Source organism: Pempheris klunzingeri, chromosome 8 (assembly GCF_042242105.1).
Source record: "Pempheris klunzingeri isolate RE-2024b chromosome 8, fPemKlu1.hap1, whole genome shotgun sequence".
Lineage (NCBI taxonomy): Eukaryota > Metazoa > Chordata > Actinopteri > Acropomatiformes > Pempheridae > Pempheris > Pempheris klunzingeri.
The window spans coordinates 17044954-17058199 of NC_092019.1; the positions used below are offsets into that span (position 1 = coordinate 17044954).

General features: G+C 41.8%; 1 protein-coding gene across 1 annotated transcript; it reads left to right on the forward strand.

The window, feature by feature from the left end:
• sphk2 (sphingosine kinase 2) lies at positions 1-11365 on the forward strand. The gene is made up of 8 exons (XM_070835418.1): positions 1-87; positions 1937-3510; positions 5791-5940; positions 6026-6120; positions 6287-6402; positions 7258-7461; positions 7598-9209; positions 9862-11365. The coding sequence occupies exons 2-8, from the start codon at positions 3048-3050 to the stop codon at positions 9922-9924; spliced, it is 2703 nt and encodes a 900-aa protein (XP_070691519.1). The 5' UTR covers positions 1-87; positions 1937-3047; the 3' UTR covers positions 9925-11365.
• The last annotated feature ends 1881 nt before the right edge of the window (positions 11366-13246 follow it).

The following is a 13246-nucleotide window of genomic DNA, read 5'->3' on the forward strand; positions in this document are numbered from 1 at the left end:
TGCTGCGTCTCCGGCCACTTCCTGCACAGAGCCACAGTTTTCAGGACAAGCCACTATCTGCTGCCGTGAGAGGGGAGGCAAGATGAGGTAATTCAGGGTCTTTATATGCTAGATTTAACTTGCTGCTTTTTAAACGGATGCTAAGGGAAATATCACTCTTAAAAGTTAGCAGTTTACGGCTTGATAGTCGGATCATGACGGCTGTTAGCTAACGTTATCCGCGCTAGTTTGGATATCTCATTAAACCAAACAGTAAATGTGACATAAAATGCTAAACTGGGGGGTTTTGAGTGTCCCTCCCTGGTGATGACTAATGATTTTCAGAAGAATAAAGTTTTAATAGTGTAAAAAGTTAGCTTGAACTTGGGGCTACACGTTAAGTAGCAGACTGCTAGCCGTTGCTAACTGGCACCGCTTGTCTGGTTGCAGTTTACAGTAGCTAACATTACTGTATTCATAACATTAGCTAGCGTTAGCTGTCTGCCTGACTTAATGTGCGCATTCATACAACTTTAAAGGCTTTCTGTCAGTTTATTATTATTATCAAGATGATAGAAAGCGTCTATGAGATTGACTGTTTAGCTTATGGGCAGTAAACTACAGCTGGAGTTGGGTAAGTCAGTCGGCTAACTGCCTGTCAACCTGCTAAGTTAGCTAACATTAGATGGATGACATCTGTGAAGTTTGTCCGGCAAACATAGCTTTTAATTTAGCGTTACATCCTCGGGGTTACTAGACGAGCTGTAAACGCTGCTGTAGCCGTGCCCACAGCATGCTAACGCTCTTGAGTTCAAAGTATAAGCCAGACGAAACTTGCCCCAAAATACCCTGAAGTCAGTCAACAGCAGCCTCATTGTGTGGGAGACTAAATTAGCCCGCAGATATTATTTCTGGGTGTCTCCACCCTGCATTTCAAGGACGTAAGGTGCAACAATGGGCATCAGTGAGGTCCTGTTTTGTGTGTGTTTTATCAAGACAGGACATCAGCCAAGTATTGATTTTGTCTGCACCGCAGCTTGCATAATGTTTCCTGGCTATTATTACACTTGAAAGAGAGCTGTGACCAGTTTATTAATTTAGGGTATACCGAAGTCCCACGGCGATAGTTCAATGATTGTACTTTGACACACTAAACTGGACCCCTCTGACGTATCTGTATGTACATAATAGTGATATGATAATATTTATCAGCACTTCATTCAGATTAGTATTATGTCCTGGTACTTCTATTGTATAATTTGTCAAAATCATTTTTCAAGTTAGTGACAGCAGATAGTGTTTCTGTAGTTAATATACTGTATCCTAATGTCATGAATTTATTACATTGTTATCACACTCATTATAAACCGTCCTGCATTGGGAAACATTTTAAGATTGTTAAATAAGATTGTTACATGCTAATTCTTATTGCAAAATCTCCATAATCCAGTACCATTTAGGTCAGCAATTTGCAAATCTCAGTCCTAGATTCAAATTGTGAAAGAGACACCGCTTCCCCAAATCCTGTTTGACAAAAGCCGTAACTTTTAAAACACCAACCAGACGTGGTCATTTTCACGCAACTTCTCATTCAAAATAATGTGGTGTCTCAGCAAGGCCATTGAGGATGTGTGAGCCTGAGTCATCGTGTGCAAAGACGCACCTAAGGTCAAGGGGCACGATGGATCTTGTATTGCTTCACCCTGTAACCGTAATCTTATCATGACAGTTCTTCTCTGGACTTGTTCTACTCTAATTGTGAAACTGTGTTACTGTCGCACTGTGAAACCTTAGGTGAATTAGAACCACAATTGATTTAGTTTAGTGTCCTTCCTTGTGTAATGTCGATTTTCTTACCCATCTGCTCTAAAAATACTTTTAGGTGTCTTATCCATACATTAAAGTCCACTTGTACAGTTCACTGTTTTCCTCCTCTCCTCCTATTGTCGTTTTTCAGGAAGAGAGATCTTTGGGAGGGAACATGAGGCTCGACTAAAGGACATTACCATGACATAAACTAAGGACCCACCTGGAGCTGTCTCCTTGTTTGTCTTTTGTTTTGTTTCTGTTTTAATTTTTTTTCTGTTGTCTAGTCTCCACCTGGTGTTCACCCTCTTCTTGTGGAGAACGTATAATGAAGTAATGCAGACGTATTTGTTTGGATGAATCTTTAATGTGTCACACTACTGTCTCGAGGACTTGCCCCATCACTCCTCTTGTTGGCCTCCTTTATATCAGTGAGATTAAAGACAGCAATAGAGGTATCAAAGGTCTTGAAAAAGTCTGCACTTATCTTTTTGGCACTTACCATGCAACATACTCTACAGAATTCTTTACTTGTGCATTAATTTAATTCAATTCTTGTAGCCTCCTTGTTTAAACAAGATGTGTTTGTCTGTTTTATTCATTTTAATTGATCAGTTTTTTCAATGCAACTAAGTTTCAGTTTTGTCTTGTGTAATTATTTAAAGATTTATTGTTAACGTCGTAGCTGCTCAGCTGCCTTATGTTGATCTCACACGAGGCAGCTTTAAGTTGTAATGTAAACTATTTTTTTACTTATGCAATCTTTGTGAAGTACACTTGACTGATCTTTTAGAAAAAGAAAATTTACATTTTTAAGTCCTGTTGTCTTTGAATATGTTAAGTTTTGCAGTAAATTGTAGAAGCTGACCTCTCTTCGGATCGAACTATGATGGGAGCTTTCTAACTGTGACACAAAGACTTGGTGTTTAGCAGTTCCCATCCTCACTGGATAAATACTCTCAAAGAAGAACCTTTAAAAACTAGAAGAAGTTGCTTTTTCCTAAATGGACAGATGGGAACGCAAACTCAGAAGTGATTTTTTTTTTGTGTGACTTTGTCTCTCAAATTCACACACTGAAGAGGGAGAATGATTTTGAAGAGATTTGAGGGATAAAGTTCTCAGACTTGCATTCAGATACAATTTTGATTTTCCCTGGAAATTTTGAAGAGCTGCCGAACTCTACTCTTCGAGTCTCTAACTGTAGAAGATACTTGTTAGACCGACTTTTTCCTGATAAATCGTGTCCTCTTCAGCAGCAAGGATGCGATCTCCAGAACCGTCTTTACCGTCCACAGCAGAAGCCCTCCTTCATGGCCAGTTTGCCAGCTGGGGATCAGGCAGCAACAGCAACAATAACAGCTGCCCCAACAGCCCTGGTGGTCCGGGAGGACTCTCCCCCGCTGCCTCCCCTACCCCGGCTGTGGCCTCCAACTATGCGTTGACCCTCACCCACACCCACATACATATCCAGCGTTTGTCACCACGGCCAGGGAAGGAAGCCCGTCTCCTGCTGCCTTTATCAGAGCTAGTGGGCTGTAGCTGCCCTCGCTCCCCTGCTCCCCCTCTCCTGGTGCTGTACTGGTACCCGCCTGGCAAACGGCGGAAAGGGGTGTCTCGGCGCAGGCAGGTGAGGGCCTACCTGGCAGAAAGCAGGCCTGAGGCTGAAAGGTGGTCGGCTGCTATACAGTGTCTACTCAGAGATGTGACCGTCACTGCTGACACAGGTGAGTTCTTCTCCAGGTCGGGTCATGGTTGTTACATGTTACAGGACCATACTGGTGATTGTAGTAGCCAATTAAATACAAATTGTGCACACTCCCTCACTGCAGACTGTTTTTCAGCAATTTAATATTTTATCAAATCTGTTTTTCTACCATTCTAGCTGCCACCTGTTTATGTCAGTACGTTATGAAACTCAACTTGAAACTTGTAGAGACTTTTTCGATAGGTAAACCATGAATGTAAGCACCAAGTTTTCCAGACCCTAGAGCCCCAAGTATGTTCTCTTTTTTTATTAAGTAATCCAGGTCACTAGCTGCGGTTACATGGATAGTATTTCTTCAGTCGCATTAAAATGACTCAGATCAGTGATTCCAACTTAACTGTTTACATGGACACAAAATAAAGTGATCCAATAAGATGTGTGTTTACATTCCCCAAAGCATTTAATCAGAATATAACTTTTTTTTTTTTAACATGCACATAGTTGTTCCCCCTGCTGTGAAGTGTCCAATCTGCCTGAAATGTAACAGAGGAAGTTGTTACGTTACCCCCACATGGGGCAAATGTGTAGAAAGAATACATTTGTTCCAACCAGAGACAAACGATCAGAATAAGTGTTCACATTGTTATCAGGCGTTAATATTTCCCCATTGAACAGATTACCAAAGGCTTACACCAACCTCTCAACACAGTTGAAAATTACTTCCAATTATGCCAGTCTCCTCAGATTGAGGTGGTTACATGAGGCATTTTTATTCTGATTATTAATGGGATATTAGGGTCCATGTAGACACAGCCATTGCTATAGTGTTGAGTTTGAATGAGTGGCTTTATCAAATGGCAACATGGTTAGTTTATAGCAGATAACAGTGTGATTTACTTGGATTGACCTTAAAGTTTGTCCATATGAATAACACTTGAATTCCTGTTGTTTACTACATGAAACCGCACAATGTTGCCTTGTGCCGCTCTGATTTATGCCTCCTTTGTACAGGCTTGCTAAGTTTAGCTTAATGTCACAGTGACCCAAGACCTTTCTGTATGTACTGTACACTCATTTTGTCACAGAGGACGTAAATGGTGCCAAGACTAGTTAAGCATTTAGATGTTATGTAGCAAAAAACAAAGATGGATTAACACTAATACACCCTAAGAGGCGGTGAGATTTATTATTCAGGGTCATTCGGTTTGGATTTATTTTGTTTGTCTCACATAATTACATATTTTTCTTGAGTTTATTTATCTAATACTTTTTTGTTTTTGCTCTTATCTGTGCAGCACACACGGTCTGTATCATTCTCTGTGAAATGTAGAGACAAAGAGGGTGGGGCTGCTGCAACTTGCCACCCTTCCCATGTGCTATACCCCCCCCCCAGCCTCAATTATCAAACAGATAGCAAGGCCCTGCTTAGTGTTTACTTTCACTGTGTTTCTCACCATAACCTATGCGTCACACACTTTTCCAGCATCTCCCATCTTTTCCTGTCTCCTTCCTCCTCTTTAGACTTAATCTTTAACTCTAAATTCTTGTTAATCCCTCCATCGTTCGTTTTTCCTCAGTCTTTACCTATCACACCACTGTCTCCTCCCCACAACCGTGATAAAGCTGTCACTCATTTTTAATTTGTCCCAATCCTTTGTGTCTCCATTGTGTGTTCTTTGTCTGCTCCTGCCTCATTCATGCTCTGTTGCAGTTCACCCTATTTTTCTCCTTTATGCCAGCCTTTAGTTTGACCCACAGTTTCTGTTCCTCGTGCTCGCGTAGGTTTCAGTCTTTCTTAGCTCTCTGTTACTGCTCTGTTACCTAGTTGCTCAGTTTCTGAATCACTCGCTGTCTTAATTCTGTGAACATATCTGCTCATAGGAATTCTAGCTGTGGTTAGTTGTTAGTTTTATTTATTTTAAGCGTCATATCTGAGCCAATGAAAGAGTGTCGTAGTTACCTCTGCACCCCAGCTGGAAAGATAATAAATGATTTACCTTTGTATACAGCTATTTGTTTTTATAAACTTGTTTTGTTTAATCCTCCTATTCAGAATTCTACATGTGAATTTTATTAACAGACACACTCTCGGGCGACAGTGCTGTACAGTGTGAAGTAGATCCTGTGAAGTGAAATAAAAGACGCTGAAATGGTTGAACGCACTCAAAGTCCAGTGTTGGACAACACTGTAAAAACAGCTTGCTTTGAAAATGCAGTAAACCTTTAGTTCCTTTTGTTGTTCTGGGCAAAATCTGCATGAGTTTTAAGTTACTGATGCTCTCCTTTCTTGTCCACATAGAATTCTCAAGAAGTCTGCTACCTCGTCCAAGGCGACTACTGTTATTGGTCAACCCCTTCAGTGGGAGAGGCCAGGCAATGCAGTGGTGTCAGACCCACATCCTGCCAATGATCAGAGAGGCCAATATCAGCTACAACCTTATACAAACAGGTAACACACCAGGGGCATGAGGAGGGCAACATGTTCACATGAAACATCGTATTTCACAGATGTTAACTTAATTAATCCGTCTCAGAGCGTCAGAACCACGCCAGAGAGCTTATCAGAGAGATACTGCTCCCAGAGTGGGATGGCATCATCATTGTTTCTGGAGATGGCCTGCTGCATGAGGTATGTAATGCTTTTGTTGTAGCACTGAGCCTGGTGGAATTTAGGAGTGCATTCAAGGGGGAAATTGCAGAGGATACTTATTGTGAATATTAATTGTGTGTTTTTGTACCACATGGCTTAAATTGTGTCCACCCATATGAGTTTTCTGAATTTTCTGTTCCCATAGGTAATTAATGGGCTGATGGAGCGTCCTGACTGGGAACAAGCAATAAAAACACCTGTCGGCATTCTGCCCTGCGGCTCTGGGAATGCACTGGCTGGCTCCATCAACCACAACGCAGGGTAAGCATGGATCTTATTCACATCTGTAATGGTGATAAATGTGTGTCCTTTTCAGTTCAGTCTCAACAAGTGTGGGACTAAACAAACACTCAACTCTGTGAACACAAGAAGTGGGTAAAGGTATAAAGAATATACACATTGTATTAATTTGTACTTGTATTTTGAGGTCCTACTAGATCAACTTTTCAAGTTTATGGTTTAAGCTTCAAAAGACACATCAGGCTGTTTTCAGCCTCTGACTCAACGCATCATATTATACATTTGACATGACACCAAGCAAGAGGTTTTAACACTTTGTACTTTTTGTACTTTGTGTTTCCCGCGCCTTAAGGTTACTTTTGTCAGCTAAAACAGACAAATGTAAATAGAGATTCAAATGGTGTTGATATGTGGATTTTTTAAAATTGTAAACCAGATTAACCCTTTATCGGGCAAGGGACCATATATGGTAACTTAAGTGGGAGTTCAAAATGCAGCCCCTTGCCTCACCATGAGGCAGCAGAACTAAGAGATTTCTCCAAGCCAATCAGCGACAATCAGGCTACATGACAGACCGGCCATATATGGTAACTTCATTGACCTTGATTCTCCCCATAACATTAAAAAATTTTTTGAAAAACACAAAAGAAAAGAAGTCTTGTAATGACCACCAGTAATGGTCTAGGGTTAAGCTAGTTGCAAACTCCCAAGTCGTTCCATCTTAATCAAAAGAGCACAGTGTTGCTGTTTTTGTCGTCACCTGGTTATCCAGACCTAGATATCTCTGAATAGTAGAAGGACTGTATTGCCCTGTTCGTACTGCTCTCTTCTTATCTGTACTGACAGGAAGTGCTGTTGTCTTTTTTTCTCCCTCAGGTATGACATGTGCCTTCGGGAGCCCCTCCTCTTGAACTGCTGCTTTTTGCTCTGTCGAGGCGGTGTCCGACCCATGGACTTAGTCTCTGTGACAACAAGCCCTCCTCCCTCCAACAACAGTCGTACCGCAGCACCCAGGAGACTGTTTTCTTTTCTTTCTGTTGCCTGGGGCTTTGTGTCCGATGTGGACATCGAGAGCGAGAGGTGGGTGTGTAATTGCTTGTACTGTAGGAACATCCTCTGTTGGATTTGTTCATCCAAGCATAACTCTTAACTCTTCTGCGATTATCACTTTAGTGTCAGTATAAATTATAGCTTTATTTGAAATCTTGCTTTTCAGGTATCGTGGCCTGGGCTCAGCTCGCTTCACCCTGGGCACCCTGGTGCGCATAGCTTCTCTTCGATCCTACAAAGGTCGCCTGTCCTACCTGCCTCCATCTATTTGCACCACATCACCAGATGCCACACCTCCTCCGCCAAGGAGACCTCTCTCCCGCAGTATCACAGAGGGCCTGGAGGGCTTCTGCCGAACTCCCATCCATCGCACCTGCTCTGACATGGGCATCAGCGAACAGAGGAGCCTGCGTAGGGGTGAGGGAGAGAGGGAGAAGGAGGAGAGGCAGAAAGAAAGGGAGAGGAGGAGGGAGAGGGCTAGGGGAGGAGGAAGTGGTGTGGTGAGGGCAAGCAGCCTGGCAGAGGACAGAGAGAGGGAACGGGAGGGGGAGGTGGAGATGGAAGCAGAAGAAGAGAGGTCAGGGACATGCTCGGAGAGATCGGGCACAAGTTCAGAATCAAATGAAAGGGATGATGGCAGTATAGGAAGGGTAGAAAGGTTGGCGGGGATCAAGGATGAAAGGGAAGATGAGGGAAGAGTACAGCAATCCAGTGAGATGGAGGAGGAGGATAGGGGGAAGGATGGGGAAGGCAGCAGCGGTTCTGTAGAGGGGGAGAGAGTGTTGCATGAAGGAGAAGGCTGTGGGGTGGACATGGGGCGAGAGCCAGATGAAGAGCCAGCAGTTTGTTTCACATACCAGGAAGGCCTGCAGGAAACCAGACAGGCACTAAGGAAGAATTCAGCTCCTTCAAGCCAGATTGCCAATGCTCTCTTCAGCCAGCCCCTCAGTCAGGAGGCTGACGCAGATTCTGGCACTTCATACGGGGTAGAGGACATGGATCTGAATGGAACCTACTATCAGAAAGAACCCTACCAGCTGGACGTTGCTCGTGAGCGAGCTCTCACCATCTCCTCTCCCTTTCGTCACTCTCCCTTCTCATACAAGCCCAAGACCATGGACCAAAACCAGAACGCCTCACGGCCAAGGCCCCTCTCCCTCCTCCAGCACTCGCACTCAAACTCCCTCCCCCCTAAACTCCCCTCCCTCTCCCTGTCTCTTTCTCCCACACCTCCATCTTCTCCCTCATGTGCCTCCCCACACTCCTCATCCTACCTCGTCCCCCGTCCCAACACCCCAAATTCCACCTCACCATCCCCCTCTCTACGCACACCGTCCTCGTCTTTTAACTTTGACATTGCAGAGCCAGCAGGACCCCAAAAGAACCGTCCTTTCGTCTCACTGCCTTTAAATATCCCCAAGGATGACTTGTTACCCCCCCTCGATCAGCCTCTTCCCACCAGAGATTGGGTCACCATTGAAGGGGATTTTGTCCTGGTCCTGGCCCTTTATCAGTCCCATCTCGGGGCTGATCTTCATGCTGCACCCCAGGCCAGGTTTGACGATGGACTGATCCACCTGACCTTTGTGCGGGCGGGGATCTCCAGAGCCACTCTACTGAGACTATTTTTTGCCATGGAAAGAGGAACCCATCACTCCGTCAGCTCGCCGTATGTGAGCCATGTTACCTGCAGGGCCTTCAGGCTGCAGCCTCTGTCCACACGGGGGACACTCACTGTGGATGGAGAACTGGTGCCCTATGGGCCCCTTCAAGCGCAGGTCAGAAATTAGGAAAATGGTGCTTGATATTGAATCTACTTGTCTGGACGTAATCTAACAGGAGTACCTGTAGGTGATTGGATCTGGTGTGACACTTGATTTACTTTAGTTAGAGATTTTGATTCCACCCATATATGAAGCACATATGTGCTGATGTAACTGTAATACGATTTGTAGAGCCGTGCCAGCGATAGTATTTTGATTGTGGTCAATCAAAGTCGTTTCCTAGGTCATATAGCCTTATAGACCATATACTCTGTTAAATACTCATCTGGTAATATAGAAGCCTGAATTTTAAATCCCCCACATGTAACGTCTCATCTAATTTATGTCCTACAGGAAAAACAATTGTGCAGAATTATGTTAGATGTTTTGCATTTTTTCCAGCCCATACAATTACTGAGAAGTGATAAACAAGTGTTTTGTATTATATAAGCTTTTAATAATTCATTGATTGTTACACATTCAAATGGTTGACAATGACGCATGATTATATATTTTTTTCCTGACTATTAGGGAACTGTGTTGTATCTGTAGCAGACGTACCGTAAGCCCCTGCCCTACAAAGTATTAATGCTGTAGAGTTATGTTGATGAGTCACTGCCAGGCTTATCAGTAATAAGAATAATAATGATTTCTCCATATTTCACAGGTTCATCCTTCCATGGCTCGTCTCATCGTTGGGGACTCTGGAGTGAAGATTACCAGATTCTAATCAGGGATTGGTTGAGCTGATTGACAGATACAGCACTCTACTGAAATTACGTAATCTCTGTTGCCATGTATACTCTGAAAGAGTGGGGGAAGTATCTGAGAGACTTAAAATAGCCTGGATTGCAGAAACTGCTGTCCCGGGGTTAAATGAAAGGGATAACCCACCGAGCCACGCATCATTGGAGCATGACTGCAGGGATTAATAGCAAATTTGAAAATGGATGAAAAATGCGCCTCATTGCACAGCTGTTGGATTACGCACCGCGTACCCCGAGAAGCATGAAAACTGCACAGCCTGGGATAATAAGAGGGAAGAACAATCGAATGTTTATGGATTTTTTTGTGCAGATAGTGCATGTGTTGGATGTATACATAGTAGTATGCATGCAGAGAAGCACTACCTGATTGTTGCCTTTCAATGAGATAGAAAGAAATCAGATCAAATTCAGAGAAAGTTGTTCTTAAATATGAAAAACTTTAAAAATACATTGAGATTCACTTTGGGCCAACACCACATTAAAATTGGTCCAAACCCTCTATCTTCAACCCCACCCCAAATGTTTGAGTATTTATACTTCCGTCCCTGAAAGGAATGCCTTATCTGACACCTGACAGTACAGTTGTACCTTTGCCCTTTCTTACTTATATAAGAAACACAAATCTTATCAGAGTGTCCGTCCACTACATAAAAGCAAAGATATGCTTATTTACCTAGAGTAGACATACTGGTAGACCCACCTACCTATTGTTATCTTTAGCACGCTACTCTCCACTGTTTTAAGCATAAGTAGAGGAAAATGTGGATAAATGTACACTTGAATGACCATTTTCTTCATGCAAGTGACTCAATGTAGAGCAGCGAGATCAAGCTTTTCAGGGTCATTACATTAGAAAGAGCAATGGGACCGTTGAACGGTGACCGTGACTGACATTTTTGCATAATCTGTCTGTTTTTTTAGCCAGTGGATGCACGATGATGATGTCAATAATATCAGACTTTGCAACATATTGGACATAAAAACGTCTGAACAAAGCAACCTTCTTTGTCAGTGGTTATAGACTGTTCATTTTCAAGAGGTGTTTCAGAATCACACACATTAACACTCAGCACTATTTTATGTCTAGATTATGTCACTATATGAGGAATCAGCTTTGGAAGCGTAGAGGACATTACATGCCTCGGTTAAATAGTAAGTCGTGCATTTATTTTGCACAGTAACTGGAATCAGCACAGAAAATCACAACAGTAGAGTACGTTGTAACTTTAAGATACATCGACATAGTAATCAGATGTTCTAGAAATGGATGCACTAGTATTAATAGCCTAGCTCAGATACTATAATACATGGATCACATTACATTCCTAGCCTGAAATGAATTAGATGTCTCCATTTGAACACTCAAAGCTTTTGAAAGGTAGGACTGCCTGTCTACAAAATCATTTAGACACTTTAAAATTCTGCTGTAGATGAAAAAAAGGAGAGAGAACATCTTTCATTATGAGAAATTATCCAGCAGCAGAGCCAATCTGTTGAAGTAACTCGTAAATTGGGTTTTAAATGTAAAATAAACTGAAAACTTCAATTTCTCAAAATGATAACGTGGTCCTTAGTGAAATTTAACAGCAGACCTTGAAGCCCTACAGGGAATGGTGTATAAATTAATTTTGAAATGGTATAATAGAACCTGCTGATATACTTGGTCTGGACATAGGATCAATCATTAGCATGTGCAGTGTTTCAATCAGTAAGATCATGTGCCGACTGCTTGAGTCATCATCACTATACTGTACGTCTTGGTCCTGCCAAGACAAAATAATGCCTTTGTATAATAAGCCTGTAAATTCTGGCTGTAAATCATGAACTGTTCAAACCTGACTGCAGAAAATAGAGTAAAACTCTTTGCTCACAAGGCTGTTATTCTTCTTTTCCGGTGAGCGCACAATGCAGCTAGTTTACCACAACTACACTGTGCTTACACAGCTACAGAATGTGAACACAACATTATGAGTCTAGGCTTGTAACTTTACCAAATAGAAGAGTCTATATACACTTTGAATGGAGTATTTGCCAAAATGTTTACTCTCAATGTTTAAGAGACTAGTTATAGTAGTTTATCTTCCTTAACGTTTCCTCGTCTATGGCCATAGCTCGCACCATGACGTTATAGACCGATTTGATCTGACAATGCCGGGGTATAACCCATCAATTGATAATGCCATTAAGATGTATGTGGTGGACTGCCTGAAATGACACTTGCAATTATTACTAAAATCATGAAATTATATACATATACAATGTACAGTTAATAGTTATATATGGTTTTGAATAAATGTAACTTTATAAGTTTGTCTGGCGCAAATCTACTGTTCTTTTGCCACACCAATGTGTCTTCTCATTTCTATAATAAAGTCAGAGGTGTTCATGTGATATCAAGAGAGGAAAGTCACTTTTATCTGCAACATACTTTTTATATCCACTGCGCACAGATTAAAGCGTAGTTTGTCTCCACTTGCCTCAATCACAGTAAGATAATAAGCAAAAGATAAAAATAACTGTAAAATAGTTTTATTGTTCCAGTGAATTGTTCCATCTGGCTTTTGCTTCTACTTCCCTTATTTAGCATCAGCACCTTCTCATTCTTTAGATTACTGACTTCTACCAATCTATAAGAAGGTACATCATAAATATAGTTGTGTGTAGATATGCTCTCATCTACTGTATCACCATTTTGGGAACTTTATAAGTTTTACTTGGTCAGTATGACCCAGTCTGCCCTGTTGGAATCAAAAGCTTCAGGACGGCTACAAAATAAACCTTCACAATGGGTTTTGTCAATTGCAGCTTCCGAGGGAAAGGATGAACTGAATTAATTTTGGATGAGAAGTCTTTGAAGTGTTTAGAGAAATGAAAATCTACCTATCTACTATTCCATGGGAACTCAGCAAAACTCATCTACTGATGAAGACAATCTGCTACAATCAAAAGCTCCAGAAAAGCCACTAAATGGACATTCTGGTGGGGTTAGTTAATCAAATAAATAATGAACAAATAAATAAAGAAACTTTGTATTTCACGTCTTTACAACGTCTTACCTTACTCTGAAAAAGATAAATGAAATATTTACATCTCCATTAAAATATCCTGTTATTGCCCCTTACTAGAGGTGTGTGCAGCCACATGGAGATATTCAGACACCTGAGCGAACTTCTCATAAAATATAAAAGTTTACTGTTAGCATGTATTAATGTTTCTTTTCTACCCCAAACAGAGTGACTTAGGTTTGAGAACAGCATAGGGCCCAGTAAATACTATCACTGTTTA

Bases quoted from the DNA above. Each gene is read 5' to 3' on its own strand.
- sphk2 (XM_070835418.1), top strand. From the start codon at position 3,048: ATGCGATCTCCAGAACCGTCTTTACCGTCCACAGCAGAAGCCCTCCTT. The intron at 6,403-7,257 runs GTAAGCATGGAT...TTTCTCCCTCAG, and splicing joins TCCATCAACCACAACGCAGG to GTATGACATGTGCCTTCGGG. The intron at 9,210-9,861 runs GTCAGAAATTAG...CATATTTCACAG, and splicing joins ATGGGCCCCTTCAAGCGCAG to GTTCATCCTTCCATGGCTCG.